General features: G+C 46.3%; 1 protein-coding gene across 5 annotated transcripts in view; it reads left to right on the top strand.

Annotated features, from left to right (window-relative positions):
• Positions 1-26,478, top strand: part of TRAF3IP2 (TRAF3 interacting protein 2) — a 57,561-nt gene that overhangs the window by 25,786 nt on the left and 5,297 nt on the right. For 2 of the 5 annotated variants that reach the window (XM_013992757.2, XM_001924787.5), the window contains exons 3-8: positions 4,963-5,155; positions 10,608-10,786; positions 12,986-13,074; positions 18,357-18,425; positions 19,527-19,643; positions 24,183-24,257. In XM_013992757.2, the coding sequence (XP_013848211.1) occupies positions 4,963-5,155; positions 10,608-10,786; positions 12,986-13,074; positions 18,357-18,425; positions 19,527-19,643; positions 24,183-24,257 (722 nt within the window). Of the gene's footprint in view, positions 1-4,962; positions 5,156-10,607; positions 13,440-18,356; positions 18,426-19,526; positions 19,644-24,182; positions 24,258-26,478 lie in introns of those variants that run through there. The other 3 variants (XM_021091285.1, XM_003353287.4, XM_021091306.1) reach the window with 3 other exon arrangements.

Below are 26,478 nucleotides of genomic sequence, written 5' to 3'. Positions count from 1 at the left end.
CTCTGATTCTTAAGTCTATCACGTAGGTGGCTGCTGACTTGCACGCCTCTCCTCCTCACACAGTGATGAGTTTGTGTTTCAAAACAGACCTCCACAGACACACAGATTTTCCTTCTTCCTCTCTCCACTTATTCTGAACTACTCAAGAGAACTATATCCTATTTATCTCTCTTCACTGCATGCCTAGCCATAGAGGTTCAATAAATATTTGTTGCATGAAGAAAAAGAAATCTGTTTCCTACTTCCTGGAAAAAGGAGTGATCCCCTAATCATGAATAGAGCCTTTGTGACAGCAAGCCTTGGAAAGGCCACCGTGTCTTCTGGGAGAGCAGAGGAAAGGAAGGAGGTCAATGCGATTTGGAAACAGACCTTGTTCATTCATGTCTCGATGTATTTCACAAATATCTGCCCAGTTGTGTCCTAGGCACTGGGTGGGTGGTAGTGACTACAGCACACGTGGTCCTGTCTTGGTGGAGTTCACAGTCTACTGGAGATAAGCCTCCAGATAAGTAGAAAACAGTAAACAAAATAAAGTCAAAGTGTGATAAAGGAAATAGCCAGGTGTCAGAAGAGACATTATTAGACAGGATGGCCAAAAGAAGGCTTTTGGAGGCGAACCCATCTGGGCTGGGATCTAAAGGATGAGAAGGCCCAGGAAGCCAGGAAATTGGTTATCACCAAGGTCCCGAAAGCAAGCGAGTGGAATGGGAGCTGGATGAGCCGGGAAACAACAATTTGCTAGAGGACGGATGAGGCAAGGGCCGTGGTAAGGAGTTTGGATTTTTTTTCTACATTAAACTTCTTTAGGAAAACAGAAAATGGAACACTGTAATCCTGAATAAGGAACTTAGAACTATACTTGGTGTGTAACGAGCACTCAACAAATGCTAGCCATTTATATATATATGGTACCCAACTAAACTAGCAAGCCTTGGTCAAAACAGTGGAATGGAATTATCGAAACTTGAGCAATGAAAAGATATCCATTTACCCAACAAACATAGTTTTTTATTTCATAACTCTTCCACACAGCCAGCCAAATTCCAGACAAAAATCCGTCAAGTTCCACTTACAAAAAGGAAACCTTATTTTTTGATTGACCCTCTGATATTTAATATTTCTTTGTTTTAAGCAGTCGAAGGACAGCCTAGAGAATTATAATGTCAGTACCATCATTTTAAAAATAGATGAGGTGGATCATTTTCATCTGCTCACATAAACCAGTGTAAGTTTTTATCACAGGTGGCCATTTCAGAAATGAGAGTTACAGCTAATCAAACACTTAGCCCACATGCCTTAGTGATTTTAATGATATGATTTGTTGCTATGAGACAAAAACATGTTGTGCGAGAAATAATCTGTTAGAAATCATATGACCTTGATTCAAAGGCTTTTGATTAACAGTGCTAACATCCGCTTTCTGGAAAAGAAACAAACCCTATGATTAGAGCTGGGTAGTCCTTTTAAAGCAAATAAAACATTATGAGCCACTTATTAATGAATATGGGAAGCAAGACTGGCTCTAAGCATTAAAAACTTTCAAGGCCACTGGCAAAGTTGCTCCTCTTTTATCTTGTACTACTTCCAAATGGAAATAGACAGTCTAGAAGACCCAAGACCTAGCAGGCAAATTGTGTAGTTCTACATGGCTTCTTATGTGTGTGAAGTTGGCTTTGTTACTATTCAGTCTTCATCCATAGTGTGTGTGTGTGTGTGTGTGTGTGTGTGTGAAGTTGGCTTTGTAACTATTCAGTCTTCATTCATTTACTTTTTGAGCATCCCCTGGGGTTTGGCACTGGGCTTGGAGACATGGTGGCAAACAGATGCAGTTCATGTTGTCCTAGAGCTTAGAGTCTAGTAGGGAAGGCAGGCAAGAAATTGACAAGTAAGAGTCATGCTTTCTTATACAAACCTAAATCTGATAAGTGCTTGGAAGAAAATAAAATAGGGAGATGGGATAAGGCATCTGGTGAAGGGGTGGGCCTCTTAGAACAGATGATATCTGAGCTGAGCCCTGAATGTCAAGAAGCTGGTCTGTAAAGATATAGGGCAAAAACATTCTAGGCAGAGAGGATGGCAGACTCAGGGTCCCAGAGGTGGGGACCTGTTTGAGGCGTTCAAGATGAAGAAAGACAGCAAGGGTAGCTGGCGTTTGGTGAGCCTAGGAGAGTGTAGTAGGAGGTGAAATCAAGAAGGACGGGGAGGAGTTCCCATCGTGGCTCAGCGGTTAATGACTCTGACTAGCATCCATGAGGATGCAGGTTCAATCCCTCGCCTTGCTCAGTGGGTTAAGGATCTGGTGTTGCCATGAGCTGTGGTGCAGGTCGCAGATGCAGCTCGGATCCTTCGTTGCTGTGGTGTGGTGTAGGCCAGCAGCTACAGCTCCGATTCGACCCCTAGCCTGGGAATCTCCATATGCCTCGGCTGCAGCCCTAAGACTCCAAGTGGAGAGCTGAACCCCTTGGAATGTATCTGACCTGCCCCCAGGAAGGCTATGAAAGCAAAACCTGGGTGGTATATCTTGTCCTAGACCACAGGGGTCTCCATGGTCCTATCTCCCCATTTTTTTCTTTTTTTTCTTTTTTTAAGGCTGCACCAATGCCATATGGAGGTTCCTGGGATGGGAGTCAAATTGGAGGTGCAGCTGCTGGCCTAAACCACAGCCACAGCCATGCAGAATCCTGAACCCACTGAGTGAGGCCAGGGATTGACTCCACATCCTCATGGATACTAGTCGGGTTCTTAACCCACTGAGCCATGCGGGAACACCTGTCTCCTTATTCCTAGAGGTGCTCTCCAAGTCTTGGTCTTTATCAGCCAGAGACAGGGACCTGGGACAGGCCCAGGCAGATCCTTTTATCCTCTTGCCTTTTCTTTAGCCTCTAATGTTATGACCAGGCCTAAGCAATAGCAGGCCAAGGGTCATGGTCAGGGCCAGGAGACAACCTCGGTTAGAGGGGTGTGGTCAGCTTTGCCAGAGGAAGCATGACGGGAGGGCCCAGCTCATGTCACGGGTCAAAGTAGACAATGGGTTGAACACAGGGAACCCAACCAGGCTTAGGAGACTGGCCTGGACATATTACCAGGGTCACCCAGCCAAGTTTCCTGAGTCTAGACAGTGCGGACCTAGAGGCCACCACATTAGGAAACATATTCTTTGTCTTCTGTTCTGTATTCCCCTAAATGTTCCCCTGAAAACTTCAGTGGTTCCTGACTACTTGCCAAACTAAGAATAAAATTCTTAGCCACATTCTCACCCTCCCCATTCCAGTTCTACCCTGCTTTATATGCTGCTTTCTTTCTCTCTCTCTCTCTCTTTTTTTTTTTTTTTTTTCTTTTTTGGCCACCCTGTGACATAAAGAGTTCCTGGGCCAGGGATCAGATCAGAGCCACAGTTGTGACCCAAGCCGCAGCTGTGGCAACGCCAGATCCTTAACCCACTGTGCCCCGCCAGGGATCAAACCTGCATCCCAGTGCTCCCAACACACTGCCAATCTTGCTGTGCCACAGGAGAAGCTCCAATCTGCTGCTTTCTTGCTCGCCTGCTAGTTTTATTTCACTTTATATCCCTGCATATATCCTACCTATGCAGTAGGCAAATCTGGTTATTACTTTTGTAACCAGAAAAAAGAATAAAGACCAATAAACATCTTTTGAAAAATAAAATTCTTCCTTACCCTAACAAGCTATGCCTCCTCAATCATCCAAATTCTTACTTGGGCAGAAGTGGCATTGCTCAGATCACCAGCAGCTGCTGATGGTTCATTTTGCAGGGTTACCCCTGGCTCTCTCCAGTCCCACTATAGGGTAGGGAAGTCACCCACCCCTGAGGTGCATCCAGTCTCTCAGATTTCCCACACTTGAGCCCCTTTCCTTTGGGCCTGGACAGTTCCCTCCAGAGCCTTCCTCTCCGGCCCCTATTGGGCTCCCTGTACCCCTTCTCTGGACTTCACCTCCCTTCTCTCACCTGCATGGGCACATTGCCCTTCTTCCCTCTGGACCCTGCTGCTCCTCGGCCTGGCTGGGACCAGCTTTCTCCTGGGTTCACCCAATTCACTGCCAGGCCTGACTTTGCTCTGAGATCCACCCTCTTCTAACTTCCCTGCACCCCAGCTGCCCATAGCCTTTAGCAAGGGGGCACCGAGAAAGTTGGGAGGTATTGCCAACTTGGTTGGCTGCTTCCCAGAGTTTGAGCCAGGTTTTCATTCATTTAGTTCTTCCGAAGAGAGTGTGTGTGTGTCCACTCAAGGGAAGGAAAGGAGGGAGTCATGATTCTGTATCTCTCATGAGGATGATTTCTCCTAGCCTTGGGTTCTAAAAACTTGGGGAATTGCGGTAGGATTAGTGGTGACCTAGACTCCGTGGAATGTATCTGACCTGCCCCAGGAAGGCTGTAAAAGTAAAACCTTGGTGGTATATCTTGTCCTAGACCAGAGGGGCCTCTGTGGTCTGTCTCCCCATTCTTAGAGGTGCCTTCCATGTCCCGGTCTTTATCAACCAGGGGCCTGAGATAGATAGGATGGGTTTGGATTACTCTAAGCATTTTTATTTTTTTTCAAATTCATTTTAATTGTTTCATGTTAATTCCATTTAGTTTTTTGTTTTTGCTTTTTTTTTAAAAAAAAAAAAAAAAAAGCTTTTTGTTGCCAACTGTGTTAATATGTTTCTTTCTAAGTGTCTTATTTAAATAGGAACCTGTGTGGAGCTTTGTGGTTTCCAATCAGAACACCAAACTCATGATTTCACGGGTGTTTTTATTGAGGAAAAAAATAAAAACAATGACTCAATGGAATGAAAACTAAATAATAGTAGAGGAAAAAGGCAAACATCTCGGAGGTGGTAAATGATATCCAGAAACCTCCATTGGTAGCAAGACAAACATTGGCACTGAGCTAACCTGCCCCTCCACACAAAGCTACTAGAATCAGTGGTCGCTGTTTTCCTTGCTGTCCTCACCCACAGATGGCCACAACTACCCTCGAGAAGCCTACCAGCAAGTGATCCAGCCTGCTTTCCATGGGCAGGTGCCCCCTGGAACCAGTGCAAGAGGCCCACACCCTGTGCAGAAGGTCTTCCTGAACTATCCCAGCCCCTGGGACCAAGAGGAGATACCTGCAGCAAGAAACTACTCCTCCCCGGGGTTCCCGGGGTATCAGTAAGTGTGATGGGGCCAAATTTCAGGCCGTTTTCACCTGAGAAAGAAGGATGCCAGTGCAACCAAAATGCACAGAACTCTGTTGTTGGGGCCCAGGTTAGTGACTGAGTCACACGGGCTTTCCAGGGCAGGAGGAATCAGGAGCTGGTTGAGAAGAATCTCTTCAGTAGGAGTTCCCATTGTGGCTCAGTGGTTAACAAATCCGACTAGGAACCATGAGGATGCAGGTTCGATCCCTGGCCTCGCTTAGTGGGTTAAGGATCTGGCATTGCCATGAGCTGTGGTGTAGGTCCCAGACTCGGCTCGGATCCTTCGTTGCTGCGGCTCTGGCGTAGGCCGGCGGCTACAGCTCTGGTTAGACCCCTAGCCTGGGTACTTCTATATGCCATGGGTGCGGCTCTGAAAAAAGACAAAAAAAAAAAAAAAAAAAAAGAATATCTTCATTAGATGCATGGAGCCACTGGTGACTAGTCAAGATGCTCTTTTGGAAAGGCTCTTTATATGCTAAGTCACAGCTCTCAGTTCACCTGGCCTTTTAGCTCATGTCATAGGGTTTTACATTTAGTGACAGACTTCCAGTGCTATCAAGTTCTTTTTGCTATCCCTGGTTTCCATACCTGTTAAAACCCATTTCTTTCTTTGAAATTTTAAATTCAATTAGTTCTCAATAGATACTTAAAATAGCCTGTTATTGTCTTTTGTAATAAAAGCATTCCCTGGAGGTCCCATTGTGGCTCGGCAGAAACGAATCTGACTAGCATCCATAAGGACACAGGTTCGATCCCTGGCCTCATTCAGTGGGTTAAGTCTCCGGCGTTGCCGTGCGTGAGCTGTGGTGTAGGTTGCAATGTGGCTCAGATCCCACGTTGTTGTGCCCATGGCATAGGTTGGCAGCTACAGCTCTGATTCGACCCCTAGCCTGAGAAGGTCCATATACCATGTATGCGGTCCTAAAAAGCCAAAAAAGAAAGAGCTTTCCCACATGTTGAACACCATTATTAGATCTCTCCCATACTCCTCCCAGAAAAACAATTTTGGTTTCTCTTGACTTTAACTGTCTAATCCTTTAATCATTGTTCTCTTTGTTGTTCTCTTTGACTCTTCACACTTTCTTTTTCTCTTACTTTATGAATCTAAAACACATAGGAAAAACTCATGTAAATTGGGCTTCCTAATTTATGACAAAATTGGAAAAAGTGTAGATACAGTGTTTGCTCTTATTCAAGCACAACTTTTATATGCCACTCAAAGTAAATCTATATTCTGTTTTGACAATGGAGTGAGATATGACGGTCCTATTAAAGCAGTTTTTTGGGGGTTTTTTTGCAGAAATAGTGAAATCAGTAATTAGCTCAAAAAGTTTATTGAAAGAAAAAAAGCTGACTCTATGTACAATACCAGATAAGTCACATCTGCTTCTCCTCTTTGCTCAAAAGCCAACAAGCCCTCAGATTTTCTTTGCAGACAGATGCTTAATTTTTTACAAACAAAATTGCACGGAATTTAAATAATGGAATTAAGTCATGATTTTACAGCCAGATAAGCACTCGTGCAGAAAAAGTATCTAAAATCCCAAGAACACAAACAAAATTTAAGCATCTTTATGTTTGGTGTTGAATAGGAGAGGTAATAGTAATTTTTAAAATAAATGTTTATTTTGAAATAATTTTAGATTGACAGAAGAATTGCAAATATAGTACAGAGTAAGTGCTTTTGTAACATCAGTTTAAGCCAACTTAAATTGATGATCGCCTTGGATTTTTTTTTTTTTTTTTTTTTTTTTTGGTTTTTTCTAGGGCCACACTCGTGGCACATGGAGGTTCCCAGGGTAGGGGTCCAATTGGAGCTACAGCTGGCAGCCCACACCAGAGCCACAGCAATGCCAGATCCAAGCCGTGTCTGTGACCTTCACCACAGCTCACGGAAATGCCGGATCCTTAACCCATTGACTGAAGCCAGGGATCAAACCCGAAACCTCATGGTTCCTAGTCAGATTCATTAACCACTGAGCCACGACAGGAACTCAACCTTGGATTTTTTTTTTTTTTTATCATTTTAGGATAATGAAAAAAAATTTCTGGTAATGAAGCTAACTCTCCTCTTACTGATCTTTTAAAAGATAATCTAAATACAGGAAGTTTATACACCTGAAACTAACACATCATTGTAAATCACCTCTACTTCAATTAAAAAAAAAAATACAGGAGGAAATTAAAAAATTCCCTTGTGGGTTAAGGACCCAGTATTATCACTGCTGTGGCTCAGGTCATTGCTCTGGCGTGAATTTGATCCCTGGACCAGGAACTTCTGCTTGCTAAGGGGGTGACTCCCCCCAAAAAAAAAATTCAGAAAGTTTACTCTGTCATTACTCACCATAATATTAGTGTTGTGTTTTGGGGTTTTTTGTTTGTTTACTTTTTTAGGGCTGTATATGCAGCATATGGAAGTTCCCAGGCTAGGGGTCAAATTGGGGCTATAGCTGCCGGCCTACACCACAGCCATAGCAATGCAGGATCGGAGCCGCGTCTGCAACCTACACCACAGCTCTTAGCAACCTTGGATCCTTAACCCACTGAGCAAGGTCAGGGATCAAATTTGCATCCTCATGGATGCTATTCAGATTCCTTAACCACTGAGCCACCATGGGAACTCTGTTAACATTTCTTTATCAAATAAGCAATCATCTTTTATAACAACTGGGTAACTTTGGGGACAAAGCCATTTAATGCAAAAAAGGATATGGAACTGGGTCCCCATTAAATGAAGACATATTTTATAGAAATTTGGTTCTCTCTATTAATATAAAATAAAAATAGCTTGCTGAAACATTCACAATTAGAAATATAATATAGTTGAGATTCTGCATGATTTGACTTTAAATCTTATCACATAGGAGTTTCAGAATTTTTGATTAGTCTTGGGTAAAAATATGGAAGCATAAACAACAATCTATTAAAATTAGGCATATCCACATAGATTTTATAATCAAAACTTTTTAAAATTTGTAATAAAAAGTAATTTCAAACACATAAATAACAAACATTCATGTTCCCACTACCTAGATTTTTTTTTTAATGTTAGCATAATGCCCCATTTACTTGAAAAAAACTTTTAAAGAGGAGTTCCTGTTGTGGCTCAGGGGTTAAGAACCTGACATAGTATCCATGAGGATGTGGCTTCTATCCTTGGCCTCACTCAGTGGATTAAAGAATCTGGCCTTGCCACCGGCTACGGCATAGGTCATAGATGTGGTTTGGATCTACTTTTGCCTCAACTTGGGCATAGGCCTCCGCTTCAGCTCTAATTCAACCCCTAGCCCAGGAACTTTCATATGCTGCCCTCGCAGCCACAAAAAGAAAAAAAAAAAGGTTTTTTTAAGAAATAAAATATTACAGGAGTTCCCGTCGTGGTGCAGTGGTTAACGAATCCGACTAGGAACCATGAGGTTGCGGGTTCGGTCCCTGCCCTTGCTCAGTGGGTTAACGATCCGGCGTTGCCGTGAGCTGTGGTGTAGGTTGCAGACGCGGCTCGGATCCCGCGTTGCTGTGGCTCTGGCGTAGGCCGGTGGCTACAGCTCCGATTCGACCCCTAGCCTGGGAACCTCCATATGCCGCGGGAGCGGCCCAAAGAAATAGCAAAAAGACAAAAAAAAAAAAAAAAAAAAAAAAAAAAAGAAAGAAAGAAAGAAAACATTACAAACACAGTTTTAGCCCCCCCTATCAGTTAGAATTGAGTTAGAGAAATAGAAACAACTGTAAACAGAAGGGATTAAATATAGGAAATTGGGTGCATACAGCATTGTTGGAAGTTGGAGGAACACATTTTAGGCTGGGCTTCCAGGAATGGTCCCAGAGCAACATCACAGAACAGGGGACCAAAGAGGCTGCTTCCTCTGGTGTGGTCAGAGAGGCAGAGGTTCAGAAAGCCACCGCAGAGCCCTCCATTCCAGGCCGTGCTGCCACAGTGCAATCCAGAATCAGGAAACTACCCCCCCTCCCCATTGCAGCTATTGGGGCACTGGCAAACAAGGGCACCTGTGCCCTGCCCTCCACGCTGTGAAGCTGCCACGGGAACTTGGCACCTCATGACGACACTTAGAACCAAAACCACAGACATGGCAGAAGCATGGCCTCCAGTCCCTTCCACCTTCCAAATCTCAGACAGATCATCTGATTGCTCTCAGCCAACTGTGCATGGGAATACTGGTGACCAAAATAATAATAAAAGATGCCCTATAATCGTATAATAGAAACCTCTTTAAAGGGCCCTCAGAATAATCAGATTTTCCTTCAGGCATTAGCAACATAGATACCTTCCAACTTACGTGGTCTTTTCTATCAATTGATACATAATTAAATGTTATCTATCATGACCCAAAAGTCCTGTCTTTTTTTTTTTTTCTTTTCCCACTGTTGTTGTTGTTTTTTTTTTTTTTTTTTTTTTCATTTTAGATGCAGTACTGATTTGGGCGGCGGGGGGATACATTTTTTTTTTTTTTTTTTTGTCTTTTTGCTATTTCTTTGGGCCGCTCCCGCGGCATATGCAGGTTCCCAAGCTAGGGGTGTAATCGGAGCTGTAGCCACTGGCCTGCACCAGAGCCACAGCAACGCGGGATCCGAGCTGCATCTGCAACCTACACCACAGCTCACAGCAACTCCGGATCGTTAACCCACTGAGCAAGGGCAGGGACCGAACCCGAAACCTCATGGTTCCTGGTCGGATTCGTTAACCACTGCGCCACGATGGGAACTCTGAGATAAATTTTTAAAATTAATTTTATTGGAGTATAGTTGACATAACAAGTTGTGTTCATTTCAGGTATACAGAAAAGTAAGCCAGTTATATGCATATCTGTAGATATGTATATATCTGTTCCTTTTCAGATCCTTTTCCCATGTAGGTTATTACACAGTATCAATTACCCTGTGCTATACAGGTAGGTCCTTGTTACCTATCTATGTTATACACAGTGTGTACATGTTAATCCCAACCCCCTAATTTTTTCCCTCATACCCCACATTTCCCCTTTGGTAACCATGAATTTGGTTTCAACATCCTTGAGTGCATTTCTGTTTTGTAACTTCGAAAAGTCCCGTCTTTTCCTCTAAATGCCTAAACACCAAACCCTGCATGTCACCCATTATATTACTTTGTTTTGTTTGTGATCTTGTCTGACCTGTGCAGGAGACTTACCTTCCCAATTAGATAGTCCTTAAATCGAGAAATTAAATCCTGCTTCCCTTTCACAAGCCCTTACAAATAGCAGTTGGCTGAATTGCCTATCGACCAAAACTCCGTGGGGAAAAAAAAAAACAAAAAACTCTTGTCCTTCTGGCTCAGAAAAGAAATGGAGGCAGAGGAGAGAGACCCACTGGTCATGAAAGGGCTTTCTGTCCCTCCCAGTCTGCCTTTGTAAAGCACAGCAACTGACTGTGAATATGCTCCTTTCCAGGGACCACGTGTATAACCAGCCACCTAACAGAGCTGGTGCTCCTGGAGCGTCCTTGGAGTGCCCTGCAGAGCTGAGACCACAGGGTCCCCAGGCTCCATCCCCAGCTGCTGTCCCTAGACCCCCCAGTAACCCTCCAGCTAGAGGAACTCTGAAAACAAGCAATTTGCCAGAAGAATTGCGTAAGTTGTTTGCAGTGTTGTTTTTCCCTTCTCCTTGTCAAGTCTTCTGCTTTGAGAGTATTTGATGATAACTCACCCAGAATCTTGGACGGTTCTCTCATTCTACACAGTGAAAGGAAATATCCTCTTTTTTTTTTTTTTTAATGAGCGGCATTTTGTAGTGATTCTAATCCTACCTGAAATACAAAGTGTTTACCACTAGATTTTCTTCAGCATATACTCCAACAACAAACAATCCCAACGCTCTCTGCCTCTTCTAAATGATGCTCTTGAGTGGACTCGTCCCTGGATAAATTGATGGGATGTCCATGTGGTATTGGCCAGGGAACTAGCGTCTCACCATAAATTAGCAGCAGCCTTCAAGAACGAGGTCATTTCCTGCAGGAATGAGCAATCTTGTTTGGAAAAAGTGGTCTCACATTCTCCATACTGCTTTACAACCAAATGAAAACTAAGCCTTTTAGTTAAAGAAACACTCGACTAAGTGTCAGGTGATGATGCTTTTTCCACATCTTTGTAGCCAGAACCAGAAATGTTGAACAATCACCAAAATGTTCTAATATTAAGGTCAGTCAGGACAGTAAGTTCCAGAAATCTTAAGAAAGCAGTTGCTATTTGTAAAATTGCGGTATTCTGCTGTGCTTGCCAGAATTCTAATAATCCCTTTCCAGATCTAGGTACTGCTTTGAACCAAAGTTAAAATTAAGCCCTTTGCATTTGCTTGTTGGGGGAGTCTATGCTCTTTGGTCATTTAAGACTTGGAAAGATTTCTAAGACAATGATCCATGGTTGTTTTTCACTTAAACAGCTTTGTCTTACATTCTTAGACATTGAAATTTTGAGCATTTCTGGAGAATGGGTGGTGTTAGGATATAGTCTGGATGTCAATGTATAGATCACATTACCTTACCTTAACCTATAAGGGAGTCCTAAAATTCTTATAGAGGAATTGGTTGAATATTAGATGTTAAGAAGAAAATGAAGGAGTTCCCATTGTGGCTCAGTGGAAATGAATCTGACTAGCATCCACGAGGACACAGGTTCGATCCCTGGACTCACTCAGTGGGTCAAGGATCTGGTGTTGTCGTCAGCTGTGGTGTAGGTAGCAGACACAGCTTGGATCCCAAGTTGCTGTGGCTGTGGTATAGGTCGGCAGCTGCAGTTGCAATTCAACCCCTAGCCTGGGAACCTCTGAATGCCACATATGCAGCCCTAAAGAAAAGAAAAAGAAGCAAATAAATTGAGTGCCAACAATAGGCCTGACTACTTAAGTGAGCCAACATGACCATTGTACATACTTTCATTTGAGAGGTGTATTGCAAAAAACACGAGCCTAGGCAGAGATGAGTGGTTTCTCTCCAACCATCTGCTTTGTTCTCCACTCTCTGCCCCAGGCTTCCTGAGATTAGCCAGTTGATTCCAGACAAAAAAGCCAACACACAAAGATCATTCATCTACCACGTTAACTCTCCAGCCAGATCATTTACTCAAGACCGTAGCCTGAGAAAACACTGGTTCTCATCCTGTCTGGGTTAAGCTTGTGGGACCACACCATCTGCCACTCTAGGAGGATTTAGGAAGGAGCAAGGGGTCAGTGATGCCGGACCTCCCAGAGCCAGGGTCTCTCCTTCAAGCTGCTGATGTTCTTAGTAACATCTCTGAGCTTTGTTGACAACTCCAACTTCCTGGCCTTTCCCCTCCTCCTCACTTGCTCTTGTCAAGTTCAGGGCAGCAGAGAGCATCACGCGATCAGAAGAGGACACTGCCGGTGGTCCCTTAGAGAGGCTCAATTTCCAAGCCTGCAGTGAGAGTATTCCTTGGGCACAGTGCCAAGTGTCCCTGATGTACCAGGACAAGGACCAGTCTCAAGGACCCTGCGCGTTCTGGCTGCTGTGGTTTTTTTGCATGTGTCATGTGGTTTTGCAGAAGACTTCCTCTGCCTTTCGAAGCCCACCAGTGCTCTGCCCTGTGCCTCTCCTTTCCATGCTCCCTGAGCACCTTGCCCCTCTGGGCCCGTGAGGCTCTGCCCTGAAGACAACAATCCACCCTCGTGCAGGCATAAGCCCTTAGTCTGCCCCATGTCTTGAGGCTTCTCTTCGTTGTTCCAGAAGCACAAAAGACATTGACTAGAATCTGCAAATGTTGTTTGGAATAGAATAATTTGACCAGTTTCTAACAGATGTGAAAAATCTCTCTTAGGGAAAGTCTTTATCACTTATTCTATGGACACAGCCATGGAAGTGGTGAAATTCGTCAACTTTTTGTTGGTAAATGGCTTCCAAACTGCAGTAAGTATTTTATCCAAAAGAAGACTGAACAATGAAAGTGAGTATAATGACAAGAAAAGCAAAAGTATAAAGAGCTATTGATGTTTTAAACTGTATTATTTATGTGATTATGAACTAAATGCTTATGGATTTAGGTAATTATTTTCTAGGGTTTAAAACTATCAGAGTTCCTGTTGTGGTGCTTCAGAAATGAATCTGAGTAGGAACCATGAAGTTGTGGATTCGATCCCTGGCCTCGCTCAGTGGGTTAACGATCTGGCTTTATCGTGAGCTGTGGTGTGGGTTGCAGATGCGACTCAGATCTGGCATTGCTATGGCTGTAGCTCCGATTAGACCCCTAGCCTGGGAACCTCCATATGCCACAGGTGCGGCCCTAGAAAGACAGGAAAAAAAAAAAAAAACTATCCAAAGTCTCCAGAATGTTTTTCCTGCATGCCTTTAAATATCCCTGAGTGCCTCCCAACAGCCAACCATGTATGCAGCTGGCACCTGGCCTGAAGGAAATACCAGACTCTTGGTGCACTTGGCACCTTTGCCTTTCCTCGCCAGTCATGCTCACTATGGCTGTGCTTCCTACAGGTTTCACCAGGTCACCTGCTCATTTTACATGGTCCCTTTGTTCTGCACTGGGTTGTGAGGTTTGCAGCAGAGGCTCTGAAGCCGGGAGCCCACTGTGTACAGCTGCTGTCTACACCTTGTGATGCTTCTGGACAGGGAGCACCTGGCCAGCTTCTCGGCTGGTCTATGCTAGTTCTGAGGAGGTAGACAAGCCAGCCTGGTAGTTCCCTGTGATCTGAGCCCAAGAAATCTCAGGAAGCACACACTCCTCAAGTCTCCCACAGTGCCTCGAAAAAACACAGCTTCAACCCGTGTAAGTTTTCTTTAGGATAAATAAAATGCCACAGGAGTCTACTCAGAGAACTGGCTTTCCTCAGACTCCGAGATCACTTCTCTTCCTCCCCAGACACCTCTTCTGGGTGTTTAGTGACAGCAAATTCTAGAGAGTGGTGAAAATTTAAGAGAAATAACTATGAATAGGAATGTTGAAGGATAAAGAGTAGAAACTTAGTAACTAAATGTCTTAATGTAATTATAGATTATTTTGCATCCGTAACAGGAATTTTATTCACATTTTCTTTATTCTATAATTATTTTTAAATGGCAGTACATGAAAGTTTCAAAAAGCATACAGTTTATACACTCCAACTGCATGGCTATATAGAGATTGAAATTTCAGTTTCTCATTTCTGGAATAAGAAAGCACTGTGGCAACCATGACATAAAATCAAATTATAGGACATAAGTCCAGCATTTCAGGAAAGATCTGACCTTTGGTCCTTTCCAAGTAAGTATACTATCGTCCTTGGAGAAGAGGACAAGTTTTTGTGACCTTACCAACCCGGGGCTGCTTGGGCCGAATTTAAATTTGTCCTTGATCCTTATCACTATGAAGCCTGCGGTTAGAATCACAGAGCCTGGGGTTCCCTTTGGAGCCCAGCAGGTTAAGAAACCTTCATAGTGTCTGTGAGGATGAGGGTTCTATCCCTGGCCTTGCTCAGTGGGTTAAGGATCCGGAGTTGCCACAAGCTGAGGCGTAGGTGTCAGGGCTTAAGGAGAAAGGTAACTCCAGTGAAAGACTCTCCATGGCCTGCAAAGCTAAGGGTTCTCAGAACAGCAGGACCTCCCTCAGGCCCTGTGCTTTGGACGTTCACTACTTATATTGTGGTCCACAGAATAGCAGCATCTGAGAGCTTATTAGAAATGCAGAATAGGAGTTCCCATTGTGGCTCAGTGGTTAACGAATCCGACTAGGAACCATGAGGTTGCGGGTTCCATCCCTGGCCTTCCTCAGTGGGCTAAGGATCCGGAGTTGCCATGAACTGTGGTGTAGGTTGCAGACGTGGCTCGGATCCCGCGTTGCTGTGGCTCTGGTGTAGGCCGACAGCTACAGCTGATTCGATCCCTAGCCTGGGAACCTCCATACACCTCGGGAGCAGCCCTAGAAATGGCAAAAAGACCTAAAAAAAAAAAAAAAGAAAGAAAGAAAGAAAGAAAGAAATGCAGAATCACAGGCGAGGCTCCACTATAGACCTACTGAACCAGAATCTGCCATTTCAAAGAGCCCCAAGCAGGAGCTCCCACTGAGTTCCCATTGTGGGTCAGTGGGTTAAAAACCCAACATAGTGTCTGTGAGGATTTGGGTTCAATCCTTGGCCTTGCTCAGTGGGTTAAGGACCTGGTGTTGCCACAAGCTGCAGCATAGGCCTCAGATGTGGCTCAGATCTGGTGTTGCTGTGCTTTGGTGTAGACCTGCAACTGCAGCTCCAATTAGACCCCTAGCCCAAGAACTTCCATATGCCACAGGTGCAGCCATAAAAAGGGAGAAAAAAAAAATCACAGAGCCCTATTCTAAACAACTAAGTTATTATGTCGATACATCAAGATCCCCTTAGCAGAGAAAAATAAAATTAGTTGATATTTTAATAAGTACTATTTTCAAAGCACTAGGTGAGTTTTGGGAATCCACAGGGAATAAATACAGTGTAATAGCCAGGGACTAGCAGAAGCAGGGAATTCCTCCCACTCTGAGATCTGAAGAGGCAAGGGAACAGGGACTCCTGCAACCTAAAGGGGGCACTCTATTGGTTGACTAGGGCTCTCCCCAAGCTGGAGAGCTTAAACAACAGACATTTCCACACAGCTGTGGAGGCTAGAAGTCCAAGATCAAGGTACTGGTTTTATTCTGAGGTCTCTTCCTTGGCTTATTGATGGCCATCCTCTCCCTCTGTCTTCACCTGGTCTTTCCTCCACGGGTCCTAATATCCTCTTACAAGGACACCAGTCACATTGGCTCAGGCCCGCCTCCCACTCCCCACATATGACCCTGACCCCAGTTCATTGTAATCACCTCTTTTTTTTTTTTTTTTTTTTTTGCTTTTTAGGGCCACACCCATGACATATGGAGGTTCCCAGGCTAGGGGTCAAATCAGAGCTGTAGCTACTGGCCTACACCATAGCCACTCCAGATCTGAGCCATGTCTGTGACCTATACCACAGCTCACAGCAATGCCAGATCCTTAACCCACTGAGCAAGGCCAGGGATCAAACCGACGCCATCATGGATCCTAGTCAGGTTTGTTAACCACCGAGCCACAGCGGGAACTCCCAGTAATCACCTCTTTAAAGGCCCTCTCTCCAAATTCAGCCACTTTCTGAGGCCCTGGGGTTAAGACCTCCACATATGGGGCCACATTTGGAGGAGCACAGTTCAGCTCCTAACAGTGACTAGGTGGCAAAGTCCTTCTCACAGGAGCTATAGGTTTTAAAGAGACCCAGAGAGACCAACGGAAGATCTCCAGTACCTTGTGCTTCCAGAATGTCCCCCCTCAGCAGCAGGGAAGAATTTAGGTGCAGGAGTAATAAGAGCAATGAGAGTAATGGCCATCTTTGAGTACTTACTTCATATGAAGCATGACAATATCCCTTTTCCATGTTCACTCCTATTAATCCTCACAACCGCTCTAGGAAGTAAGCTTATTAACCACATACTACAAATGAAAAGGGTAAGACTTAGAGGGTTTCAGGAACGTTTCCAAAGTCACGCAAGCAGGAAGTGCAGGAGCCCAGAGTAGAGCCACGGAAGCCTGTCTCGCCTCAGCCCTGCCCTCGACGTGCTTCTCTCTCGTAAATAGACGAGGATAACTGATACAGCCATGGAAATTCTCTCACAGTTATCTAATGCAGGCGTTGGCCATCAGACGTTTTAAAGCAGGAATTGTCCAACCCCAAAGGAAAGCTGTTCCATTTCGGATGTTTCATCAGTAAGGAAGTGCATTCTGAACTTTGTGTTCTGTACTGGGTCTGAGTTCGGTGCGCATGAGGCAGGATCTTGTTCCATGGGACGCTTAGAACCAGGCTGAAGAGAAAAGGGTGACCTCATGGAGACATTCAGTGACTGAGAGAGTGCTCTGATCACGTGCTCACTGTCCTCTGTCACCGGGGTCACTGGAGAGAGCGTTTACTGAGATGAGGAGAAGGAAGTCAGCATGTGGGGAGCATTCACAGGAGCAGGGGGGCTTGCGTTGTGCTTTTAGGGTGCCAGGGACACCAATACGGAGAGCAAAGTAGGCAGAACACGTGGGGCAACGAGAGATAAGGCTGGATCATGGATGACATGGAAAGCCTGCTGAATGGCTGGGACGGGACTCGATTGCCCCTAAATGGTGGTGTGACATTTACGATAATTGACCTGGGAGTGATGTGGCTGAATCAAACAAGACCTCTTCAAGGACACCCTCCCTGCGTCACCCATCCCTGTATATAATCCCTCTTCCAATCTGGAGCAGCTTGTGCACACACTCTGCTCTCTGGCTGCAGCACAGGCTGAGCCCAAGAAAGGCCTTCTTCCGGGGTCTTCTGCAAAAGAGGAAATAACTGGGTTTTCTCTCCTCCAAAGACTTGACACTTAATACCAGTCTTTTCAAGGCTCAGGAGTTCTACTTCTTGACTTTTATCATAAACCTTTTCCTCACCATGTCAGTAATTGTTTTAGTGACTGTGCCTTGGTTTTGCTTCAAGTTTCATATAATCCTTTTAAAATATATAGATCAAAATTGGTCATAATACCGTAATAATGACCTGGCTAATGCAAGCACAGCACCACATTGGATCTCAGTACTTGCACACCACACATCCATTAAAATATTCCAGAATCTTGTTTGCCTTTTAAATTACAGATATATGTTGCTGGCTTATATCCAACTTGGTGGTCTGCTGTGTCTCTCAGATTCTTAAAACATAATTACAAATATTAAATACTTGAATGCCTGCTAATCTTGAAATGAGACTTTTTTTTTTTTTTTGGTCTTTTCTAGGGCTGCACCCGTGGCATATGGAGGGTCCCATGCTAGGGGTCTAATCAGAGCCGTAGCCACCAGCCTAAGCCACAGCCACAGTAAGGAGGGATCCAAGCCACGCCTGAGACCTACACCACAGCTTACGGCAGTGCCGGCTCCTTAACCCACTGAGCAAGGGCAGGGATCGAACCCGCAACCTCATGGTTCCTAGTCAGATTCGTTAACCACTCAGCCACAAGTACTCCAAAATAGAAGACATTTTAAGAAACGTGTATCTTGTTTGTTAGACCTAAAGTCTCCTCCTTGCAAAACACCTTAGTGACTTTTTCAGGTTTAATGTATACAGTCTCTGGTGCTTTCTCTTGCTTTGCATAGAGACAAAGCTTCTCTTTAAGAGCCACCTTCCACATTTTTTTTCCCTTGCAGATCGACATATTTGAGGATAGAATCCGAGGCATTGATATCATTAAGTGGATGGAACGCTACCTTAGGGATGTAAGTACATTCCAAAATTCTGAACTCGTTTTCTGGGGAGAAAGACAATTAGCTTGTGGAGTGATTTTATGAAAGAAGCATTGGCAACCCCATCAAGTCCAAAGCTGACAAAGGCCTAACAAAGCTTCCCTTGTTGGCCGCCGTGTAAAGACTTGGAAAGGAAGGATGGGGTCGCCTCCTGGACATGCACAGGCAGGAAATAACTGTCGAACCAGACACAGGTGGTTGATAACAATCAGAGCAAACAATTTTTTGACCAGAATAGGAAAGGAGGAAATGAAGGCAGGGGGTGGGGAGGGAGCGGCAGAATTCAATTTAATCTGAGGCCACCCCAAGTGTTTTGGAGGATCAGGTTGAAGAGGTTTCCCGGGCAGCCTGCAGGCCTTGCAGCAACCCCACCCCACCTCACCCCATCCCCCGCAACGCTCCCTCACAGCCTTGTGATTTGTTTTCCACCGACAGAATCTATACTGGCTACTGGGACACTTTGTGCTTTAACAAGATAGCAATTGATTGCTGCCAGCCTGTCCGTGGCGGCAGCCTCTTTCACCTCTTTCCGAGCGAGCAGTGGGGGACAGAGTCTCAGCAGGCCGGGGTTTTGAGGCTTTTCCTTTTGTCTGCAGCCTGATGTTTGCTTTGTGCTGAAGGGTCTGCGCCTCCTGACTGAGCTAAGCTAAGCAGCCTCGGCCAGCAGGGCAGTCAAGGGTGCAGTAACTGACAGCTTAGATCCAGCTGCCCGAGGGAGGGGGTTTTCACGGTCGCCGTTTAGCAGAGCCTTTCAGCCACAAGGCAGTCGCGTGGTGAATTCCGGGTTTTATTGGACATTTATTAGGGATGATTGTGGAAAACAGTGGGCAGAACCACATCCATTTGGGAGAGAGCACCTGGACTCTACGTATCTGAAGGGAGCCAGGAGCCAGTGAGGGAGGCCAGAGTCTGCCTGTGCAGGGTCAGTGCCTTTCACTTTGCACATGGAGCCGACCCTCCATCCTGCGGTATATCAGCATGCTCACAGCCCGGCTGGCGGCTTTCCAGCCTGCCTTCCCCACATGGACCACACTCTACCCTTCCATAAACATGCTTTCTCCCTCTCATTAACAGAAGACAGTGATGATCATCGTAGCAATCAGCCCCAAATACAAACAGGATGTGGAAGGCGCTGAGTCGCAGCTGGACGAGGATGAGCATGGCTTACATACTAAGTACATTCATCGAATGGTGAGTGATAAAACCACAGCACCTCGGCAGCCCTCAGAATGGGGCTCTTCTATGCAGCCTGTCCTGTACCAGAGACCAGCTGGAGGCGGCTGGCTGATGGGCGAAGAACCCCCGCAGGAGAGATGGGTGTTGGTTCCAGCTCTGCCTACGTGGGGAACTTTGGGCAAGTCACCACACCTCTGGGACTCCGTTCTTCTCAGTAACAGGGAGATTAATCTGTGATCTCCTGGGGAGTTCCCACTGTGGCTCAGCGGTAATGAACCCGACTAGTATCCATGAGGATGTAGGTTCAATCCCTGGCCTCACTCAGTGGGCTAAAGGATCTGGCATTGCTGTGAACTGAAGTGTAGGTCGAAGACGCAGCTCAGATTCTGTGTTGCTGCGGCTGTGGCATAGGCTGGGAGCTACAGCTCTGGTTCAAGCCCTAGCCTGGCAACTTTTATATGCTGCAGATGCGGCCCTAAAACAAGACAAAAACAAAACAAAAACTATGATCTCCTGGAAAGCAGTGCTCTGCTGGCTTTCTTGTTTACCAACAAATGTGAAGTCCTGGGGACACAGGAGACAGGGCTGTGAGGAGAGCAGGGTCCATATCCTACTCTGCCCCTACCTTTTCAGAGAGGTCAAGTAACCCAGCCAAGAGGATGCATGTTTTCAAATCCGGTTTCCTCCGGTATAGCTTGTGTAACCACAGGCCAATGGCTTAAACCTCTTTGTGCCTCTGCATCCCTCTTTAGAAAATGGGTCACTAACACAGTGCTGTGAAGATTAATGAAATCATGTCAGTGAGAAGCCTATGGCCCAGATTAGATGCTCTGTCAGGGCAAGGGATTATTCCAGCTCATGATGGATGAACTATGGGCCTCATTCCTCTAAAACCAGCAGAAGAAATGGATAGGAAGTTAGACTCACTCAGCATCTGATAGAACATTCTGTCTGGAAATATCATCCAGCTTTGGAACTAGCTGTGCTATGGCAGGCAACCTTTCTTTCTTTCTTTGTCTTTTTAGGGCCACACCTGCAGCATATGGAGGTTCCCAGGCTAGGGGTCAAATCAGAGCTGTAGCCACCAGCCTATGCCAGAGCCACAGCAACGCCAGATCTGAGCCTCATCTGTGACCTACACCTCAGCTCATGGCAACACCAGATCCCTAACCCACTGAGCAAGGCCAGGAATCAAAACTGCAACCTCATGGTTCCTAGTCGGAATCGTTTCCACTGCGCCACAATGGGAACTCCCCCAAGCAATCTTTCTGCTTTCTGTGATCATACTGACCCTGTGGAGAGGGTGCCTGCTTGATTGGGATGCTGGACTAGATTTGTGACTTTCACTCTCCCGTGGAGTCCCTCCGGATGCCGTCCACGCTGGAGGTGGGGTGACTTTGGGACTCCCACCCCACCTCACCCAGAGCTGCTGCCTTTCTTAGGCTTGTTTACCAAGGATTCTGAGGCTTTAAAAGGCTTGAAACTCACTGGCCTAGAACTCCTTTTCAGCTCGAACGTTCCGCAAGGGGGGAAGGCACCCAGAATGGGCATAAAAGATCACTGATTAAGACAGGAGGAGGGGGCAGGAGGCAGAGGTGGCCCAGACAGCACAAGGCAGGAAGCAGTCAGGCAGTCAGAGACAGGCAGCTTGACCTCATGGGAAGCAGACGGAAACCCAGGTCTGTTGTGTGGGTCAGGAGCACAGGAAAAAAGCAGGGTGACTGAGTAGGTAGGTGTTCCCCATCTGCATCCTCAGGGTCTCTGACTCCTCCGCTACCAAGTGCCCACCACTTAGCTGAGCTCAGAACCAACCCAAAGTAAACGCCGAGACAAGGTGGTGAGGTCTGAGTGTGAGGCCAGAGTCAGGAGATGAGTTCCCTTCTATTCCATTCTCACCCAGTCTGACAGCCCCTGAGCAGGGCCCAGGAAGGCACCATTCTGCCCTCAAACCTCACGGCTGGCCCTGGATAATGCTGTCTCTTGGCTGTCTGCATGGCCTCCCAAAGCTCTCGAGCTCTAGGAACCTGCCAGTCCCGGAGCCAGCAGCTCCTATGTGTGCAGGGCCCCAGGGCCCTGCCAGTTCCTGAGGAAACCCATCCAGCTCTGCTGATGTGGATCGAAGAGGCCAGATGCAAAAGGGCCTTCCTGCACACCTGGCTGACTTCCTGGTCCCCTCCAGGCAGCAGAAAACTTTAAGACAGGAGTTCCCATCAGGCTGCAGCAGAAATGAATCTGACTAGTATCCATGAGGTTGCGGTTTCCATCCCTGGCATCGCTCAGTGGGCCAGGGACTTGGTGTTGCCATGAGCAGTGGTGTAGGTTGAAGACACGGCTCGGATCCCGTGTTGCTGTGGCTGTGGCATAGGCAGGCAGCTGTGGCTCTGATTCCATCCCTAGACTGGGAACTTCCATATGCTTCAGGTGCAGCCCTGAAAGGAAAAAAAAAAGAAAGAAAGAAAAGAAAAGGAAAGAAAACTCCAGGACAGAGGGAGGGAGAGGTACGCACAGGTAAGTGCATCACAGAGCCAGCAGCTTTCCAGAAGGCCCACTGCTGGAAACAGGAGAGATGATAACTAGCGTGCTGCTGCTGGGGGGTTAGTGGCTTAGCATAATTGTACAGGATACAGTGTCCTGGAAGCAGAAGATAAACCCAGTTCTTCGCCTTTAATTTACAAGCCCTGTGCCCTTCCTTTCAAGTGTCTGTACTTGTGTGGTTGGTGCTATTAGTCGCACCCCACTTAGGCCATTTTATTTATTTTATTATTTTTTTGGGGGGGGTTTCTTTCTGCCATTTCTAGGACCACTCCCACGGCATATGGAGGTTCCCAGGCTAGGGGGTCTAATCGGAGCTGTAGCCACCAGCTTACGCCAGAGCCACAGCAACGTGGGATCGGAGCCGCATCTGCAACCTACACCACAGCTCACGGGCAACGCTGGATCCTTAATCCACTGAGCAAGGCCAGGGATCGAACCCGCAACCTCATGGTTCCTAGTCGGATTCGTCAACCACTGAGCCACAAAGGGAACTCCAGGCCATTTTAAAATATGTTGTCTTCTGATTTTTAAAGAGAGGTGGTTCTGAGAAAAGCCTCGTGGAGGATTTGTGTGAGTTGTGATTGTGTGTGTGTGTGTGAGTCTGTGTGAGTCTGTTAAGAGTGAGTGTTTATTGAGGGAGTGTCTGCAGTGAGTCCGTCATCACCACTGTCACTTTCCTCTCGGTTCTGTTGTTATTCCCATGCACGGGTGAAGAGTCTCTGCCGCAAAAATCCATTGGAAGATGAGACAGTTGGGAACGTGTGATTTCCTCATCTCCTTTGTCATCAGAGGATGGAAAGCTTTGTGCTGGTCACAGATTTGAAAGACTCCAACTCCCTTTATATTGAAAATTCTGGCTTTGATAGAGTTCTTGGCAGCTAAATCTTTTGGGGCAAGTTGGAAGTGGTGGGGGGAGCCTAAAGCTTGGCAGACAGCTCCTCCCCCTGACCTCCCAGGCTCTTCTCCCTCTCTGTCCTGTGCTCCAGCCACAACTCGTTCCCGGCTGGTCCCAACTCCACGAACGAACGTCTTTCACGCCTCCAACATTTGCTCATGCTGCTTCCTCTGCTGGGATTGCCCTTCCCCTCGCTCCTCATTCTCCCTGCCTGACCAAGTTCCCCTTTCCTTTTAGTATCCCAATGACACCTCCCTTGCAACTTCTTCAGTTCGCTGATGTAGAAAAGGATGGCCCCCAGTGGGCTTCCACAGTAATTTGTTCAGACTTTTCACACTGCACTGCGGCGGGTAGTTTTCCTTTCTGCCTGCTCATTAAACTGCTGGCTTTGTGCGGATCAGAACGACAGCCCTGGTGTCTGGTAAACGAGTTCTCAAAAAACAAACAAAAATCCTTCTCTGTCAGCATCTGCCCATGTCCATGTCTAAATACTCTCAGATGGCCAATTGCAAACTACCGATGTGAAGTCACTGGACACAGAACTGGGAAGGGATGCCCGAGAGCAGCTTCTGTGAGCTGATATGAGGCAGCTCAGCACACCCTAGAAGGTACCTTAGTCCTTGAAACCCCCAGTCTAGCACAGAGTGTGACTTTAATAGGCTTTCTTTCTTTTCTTTTTTTTTTTTTAATGATTTTTTTTTTCCCCATTATAGCTGGTTTACAGTGTTCTGTCACTTTGCTACTGTATAGCATGGTGACCCAGTTACACATACATGTATACATTCTTTTTTCTCACATTATCATGTTCCATCACAAGTGACAGACAGAGTTCCCAGTGCTACACAGCAGGATCTCATTGCTAATCCATTCCAAAGGCAACAGTCTGCATCTATTAACCCCAAGCACCCCATCCCTCTCACTCCTTCCCCCTTCCCCTTGGCTTTCAATACAGGACGGGTGAATGGGCGAATGGTGTAGGTGTGTGATGTAGAGTGTAACATTATAAATCTCTGGCACTGGAGAAAATCAGCATAAAAATGCTCTGTGGGCTTGCATGATCGTGTGTACCATTCACTCCTCATCCTCACTCCTGAAATGAAACCTTCAAATGTTTTCTGTTCCAGATGCAGATCGAGTTCATAAAACAAGGCAGCATGAATTTCAGATTCATCCCTGTGCTCTTCCCAAATGCTAAGAAGGTAAACAAACAAATCGCAGAGGCTGTGTGATTTCCTCATCCAGGCAGCTTTGGTGTGTTTGCTGCCTGGGATTTTAAGTGGAGAAGCTCGTCAACTCTCTGTCAATCCGTAGAGATAGCAGTGTTGCCAGAAAGATCAACAGGTTGTACCACTCGGTTCAGCAGCGTGAATCAGGAAGGTTTTAGAGCCTTATCTCCTAGACCATCGCTGTCCTAATTGTTCAGACAGCCATCACACACAAAGAAGCAGTTTGTGTTTTAACTCAGCAGACAGAAAGAGACTGTTCATCTGATATTTCTTATCTCTTGTACATAAAAGTCAAGATGGGGGCTTTTTTTTTTTTTTTTGCTGGCTGTTCCTCAGAAGTGTTTTGCTTCGTAGAGTTCAGCTCTCAGAGCTGTAGCATACTGGGAATTAATCCTACGCAGTCACCAAAAGAACTTTGCTGTGGTTCATGTGAGTTTTCCCCAGAAGGGCAAGCCAGCTCATTTGAGGAATGGGGACAAAAAACATCCGAGGCCCCATGCCAGGCGGGGTGAAGGGAAGGAAACAGAGTAGCAAACGTCTTGGCAGCCAGACCACGGCACACTAATCTCAGGCCCAGCCCCACCCTGGAGGTTCCCTCAATGCCAGGACCGCCTTGAGACTTCTGCTCCAGATGAGGGCACGTCCAGTTTATGGGGAAGGGACCCCCTGGGGTTGCACAGTTCACAACCTGCCCCATAGTGTGCTTTCCCTCCCTCACCCAGGCTCGCTCTGTGCTCACTGCAGGATCCCCGTCCTGGTCTCCCTGGCTCCACCTTGACCCTGTAGCAGCCTCTGCTCTGCCATCAAAGTGGAGCATCCACAATGTAGATCTGATCTCCCCTCAGCCTAGAAATTGTGTGGCAGTTTCCTGACTACAAGATCACATTCATCTTCCTTAGCGGGATGCCGGAGGCTCCTGAGGAGGGGCTGTGCCCACTTACTCCGCTTCCCCTCTAGCCGCTGGATGCACACGCGACTCTGCTCTGGTCACAGTGGACTGCTGCAGCATGCCCTCACACACATGCCACACCCATTTGTGCCTCTCTGCCTCTGTGCTCTGTTCCCTGTGCTTGCAATGCCCTTCCCTGACTGGCGGCACCCAGTCTCTGCAGCTTCTCCTGAGCTCTCCTCCCCCTACGCCTGCATACCAGACAGTCCCTTTAACTATGGTACCTTGAGTGGGTGGCATGTGGTGATGGGTGGCGGTATTGGGAGTAATTGTTTCGAGTTACTGGAGCACGGTGATAGAAAAAGCAGACCAATTTTGTTGGTTTTGTTTATGCTTTTTAAACTTCTGCCACGATTCCTTTTTTCCTTGCACTCAGGGCATGCAGTTGCCTGGAAAATAGTTACATTTTGGGAGTTCCCGTCATGGCACAGTGGAAACAAATCCAACTAGGATTCATGAGGTTGTGGGTTTGATCCCTGGCCTTGCTCAGTGGGTTAAGGATCCGGCGTTGCTGTGAGCTGTGGTGTAAGTTGCAGACATGCCTCGGATCCTGCATTGCTGTGGCTCTGGCGTAGGCTGGCAGCTATAGCTCCGGTCTGACCCCTAGCCTGGGAACCTCCATACGCTGCAAGTGCAGCCGTAAAAACCAAAAAAAGAAAGAAAGAAAGAAAGAAAGAAAGGAAGGAAGGAAGGAAGGAAGGATGGGTGAAGGAAGGAAGGAAGGAAGAAAGAAAGAAATAAAGAAAGAAAGAAAGAAAGAAAGAAAGAAAGGAAGGAAGGAAGGAAGGATGAAGGAAGGAAGGAAGGAAGGAAGGAAGGAAGGAAGGAAGAAAGAAAGAAAGAAAGAAAGAAAGAAAGAAAGAAAGAAAGAAAGAAAGAAAGAAAGAAAAAGAAAATAGTTACAATTTGACTACATCCAAAGTCCCTGACTCCTCAAGGTAGTAACTGTGTCTTTCTCATTTGGGTTTCCTCAGTGCCCAGCAGGGTGCCTGACACGCAGCAGGTGCTGCCTCCAAGCTCGTCTTGGGATCCCCAGATGAGTCCTCATCTACTCAGAGGAAAATCCATGAGGCCCTACCTGATGCAGCCTCTCTACTTCCAGGACCCTTCTGCTCTCTTCCATTCACTCTTCTCTGGCTGCACTGGCCTTGCTACTCCTTGAACAGGCCCGTTAAGCTTCCAGCACAGGGCCTTTGCTCTTCTACCTGCCTGGTCCCAGGCATCCTCAAAACTTGCTCCCTCTAC

This window comes from Sus scrofa, chromosome 1 (assembly GCF_000003025.6).
Source record: "Sus scrofa isolate TJ Tabasco breed Duroc chromosome 1, Sscrofa11.1, whole genome shotgun sequence".
In the NCBI taxonomy this organism is placed as follows: domain Eukaryota; kingdom Metazoa; phylum Chordata; class Mammalia; order Artiodactyla; family Suidae; genus Sus; species Sus scrofa.
The sequence above is the reverse complement of the archived record's forward strand: the minus strand, read 5'-3'. Positions and strand labels throughout refer to the sequence as shown.